Source organism: Enhydra lutris, unplaced genomic scaffold (genome assembly GCF_002288905.1).
Source record: "Enhydra lutris kenyoni isolate GAN:26980312 unplaced genomic scaffold, ASM228890v2 scaffoldscaffold68, whole genome shotgun sequence".
NCBI classification, from domain to species: domain Eukaryota; kingdom Metazoa; phylum Chordata; class Mammalia; order Carnivora; family Mustelidae; genus Enhydra; species Enhydra lutris.
In genome coordinates, this window is record NW_019154152.1 from 9511016 (window position 1) to 9513724 (window position 2709).

At 38.8% G+C, this 2709-nt stretch overlaps 1 protein-coding gene across 1 annotated transcript; it reads right to left on the reverse strand.

The window, feature by feature from the left end:
• Positions 1 to 214: 214 nt before the first annotated feature.
• LOC111159309 (olfactory receptor 51G2-like) lies at positions 215 to 1147 on the reverse strand. Its single transcript, XM_022521717.1, is given in 1 exon segment — positions 215 to 1147. A coding segment is annotated over 1 exon segment (933 nt).
• Between the last annotated feature and the right edge of the window lie 1562 nt (positions 1148 to 2709).

Here is a 2709-nt window from a genome sequence, read left to right on the forward strand (position 1 = left end):
TTCATCTATCTGCATTGAGTTACTTGAGGGAAATGAAAAGCCAAAAGATACTGTTAGTACCTTAAAAAACTTCCAGAAGGGTGAAAGATAAATATGCACATGGAGATTGTGAATATATGAATATTTCTCCAAGATATATGTTTTCTTTGCTCAAGTTAGAAGCTGATTTCATAAGGATTATTCCAGAAATATATGTGACCCTAAAACACTCTCCCTATAATCTTAAGAGATTACCTAGAATACGGGTGTGTATCTCCTGGGTTTTAACACAGTATACAACAGGGTTGAGAACAGGAAGAATCAGTAGGTATACATAACCCATGATAATGTGCACCAAGGGTGGAACATGTTTCCCAAAGTGATGGATAATGGATACCCCCAGCATAGGGACATAGACCAGCAGCACAGCACAAATGTGGGAGACACAAGTGTTAAGGGCCTTGAATTGTTCTTCCCGGGAGGCAATGCTTAGCACAGTGATCAGAATCTTCACATAAGAGAGGAGAATGAGTACAGAGTCTACTCCAAAGGTGATGAGAATGATGATGAGGCCATAGATGCTATTTATTCAGTGGTCAGAACAGGAGAGCTTAATGATATCCGGATGCAGGCAGTAGGAGTGGGAGAGCACATTAGCCTTACAAAACCTGAGTCGCTTAATGAGAAAGGGTCCTGGAAAGATGACAACCACAGCCCGTAGCAGAAGCCCCACACCTATCTTGGCAATGGTGGAATCAGTCAAAATAGTAGTGTACCTCAGTGGGTTGGAGATGGCCACATAGCGGTCAAAAGCCATGGTGAGGAGGATGCCTGACTCCATTAGGGAAAACACATGAATGAAGAACATCTGGATGAGGCAGGCATCAAAGTCTATTTCACGAACATTAAGCCAGAAAAGCTTGAGTAGTGTGGGCAGGGTGGCAGCACAGAGTCCCAGGTCTGTAGCAGCCAACATGGAGAGAAAAAGGTACATGGGTGCATGAAGTGACTGTTCTACCCGAATAACCACCAAGATGGTGATGTTCCCCATTAGGGCAATCAGGTAGAGGGCACAAAACAAGATGGAAATCACGAGATGTGAGTCTTCCAGACCAGGGAAACCACTCAGCAGAAAGGGTCTGTAGGTACTACCATTGAAAAAGACCATGACGTGTCGTTTGGAGTAATCAATAGTCTTTGGGTCCGGAGTAAACCAGTCAGGATTAGCACACCATCAACATGAGCCTTATGTCACGAAGCTGACATTCTGTGGATATGCCGTTGACTATATAAATTCCGTTCACCACCTACTCAAAGCTGTAATCAAAGAGAAACATGCAGGCACTAGTAAACTTTCAGACAAGAGTTCATAAAAAGAAACTCATATCAGTATGTATTTTCCCCAAATAACAAAACATGAAATATTGTGTAAAAACATAGTCTCTAATTTTTTCTAACATTTCTAATATAAAGTGTGGTTTGGTTTCTAGCAGAGAGCAACCTTAAACTTGTTTCAGGATTAAAGTCTAAACAAATATGTGCAAATTGGAAAAAACTCTCCGGTATTCTTATGCTTGTATTCCCTCTTCAGTCCACTAAGGGAGTCAAGTGCTGAGAGTAGGGAAGTGTGGATGTCATCCACACAGAGTTCCTATCTTTGCAAAGAGAACAGCCTCAGATCCCTGATTACATTAGAATCTCTATCAGTACATAAGCTCAGGGCCCTGTTAGGAGATGATGCTGACTCCATTTTTCCTGTATCTTTATTCTCTCTCAACTTCATTTTGAAAGTGTGGACCAAAGAACAAGACTGGAGTCCAAGAAGTCCATATTCTGTTCCTCATCTGACACTAACTATATGATAGTGACTAAGTTGCTTCTGATCTCTGAACTAAGTTTTTTTTTTTTACTTTTAAAATATTTAAGCGATGTGAAGTTAAGTAAATGATCTTCTAAAGACTCTTGCCAAGAGGATCTATTTGGTTAATTTATAATTTTTTTAACAAATAAATATTTTAAAATTTGTTATGTACCTACAAAACAGCCCATCCTAGGTATTGCCTTGTGCAATCAAAATATAAAGCGGACCAGATTACAATGCTATGCAGCTACATGTATTTTGTGTTGGGAAAGCTCCCTGGGAGGGAATATAAGAGGTCATATTTTAAGTGGTCCTAAAGGTGGGGAAAAAGTGCCCCCATTGGGTTCTGTGATGGGATAGGAAAATTCCATTAAGATAGAAAAACCATGAAGCAAAGGAGAGTATGAAAAGTTCTGGAATTTATAACAATTTGCAGAATAAGTTTTGGATATAGATAAAGCCTTGATATGAGAAGCATTATGAAACAAGACAGAAGTAAGTAATCTTAAAAAAAATCCATATTATTCCTAAATAAATTAACGTAAGTGCTAATTTTGAATGAGTGTGTGTGTGTGTGTGTGTGTGTGTGTGTGTGTGTGTGTGTTTGAGAGGGTGAATGGTATGTTCATGTTATTAAAAGATGATTCTAGTTGCTCTGTGGTCAATTAATTGCATGAGAAAATTTTATAATTCTCAGTAAGGTTATTCCCCTGTTTGGGAAGCTGTATATGGATAACAATAGCTAAATTCTGCTGAAAGGACTAATACCATAGCTCTGGGACTGTAGCAACTTTAAAGATCATCTCCATAAAATATATGAGACCCCTATGAAAAAAATTCTTATTCACTCTTACTTTTCTGATGAAGTA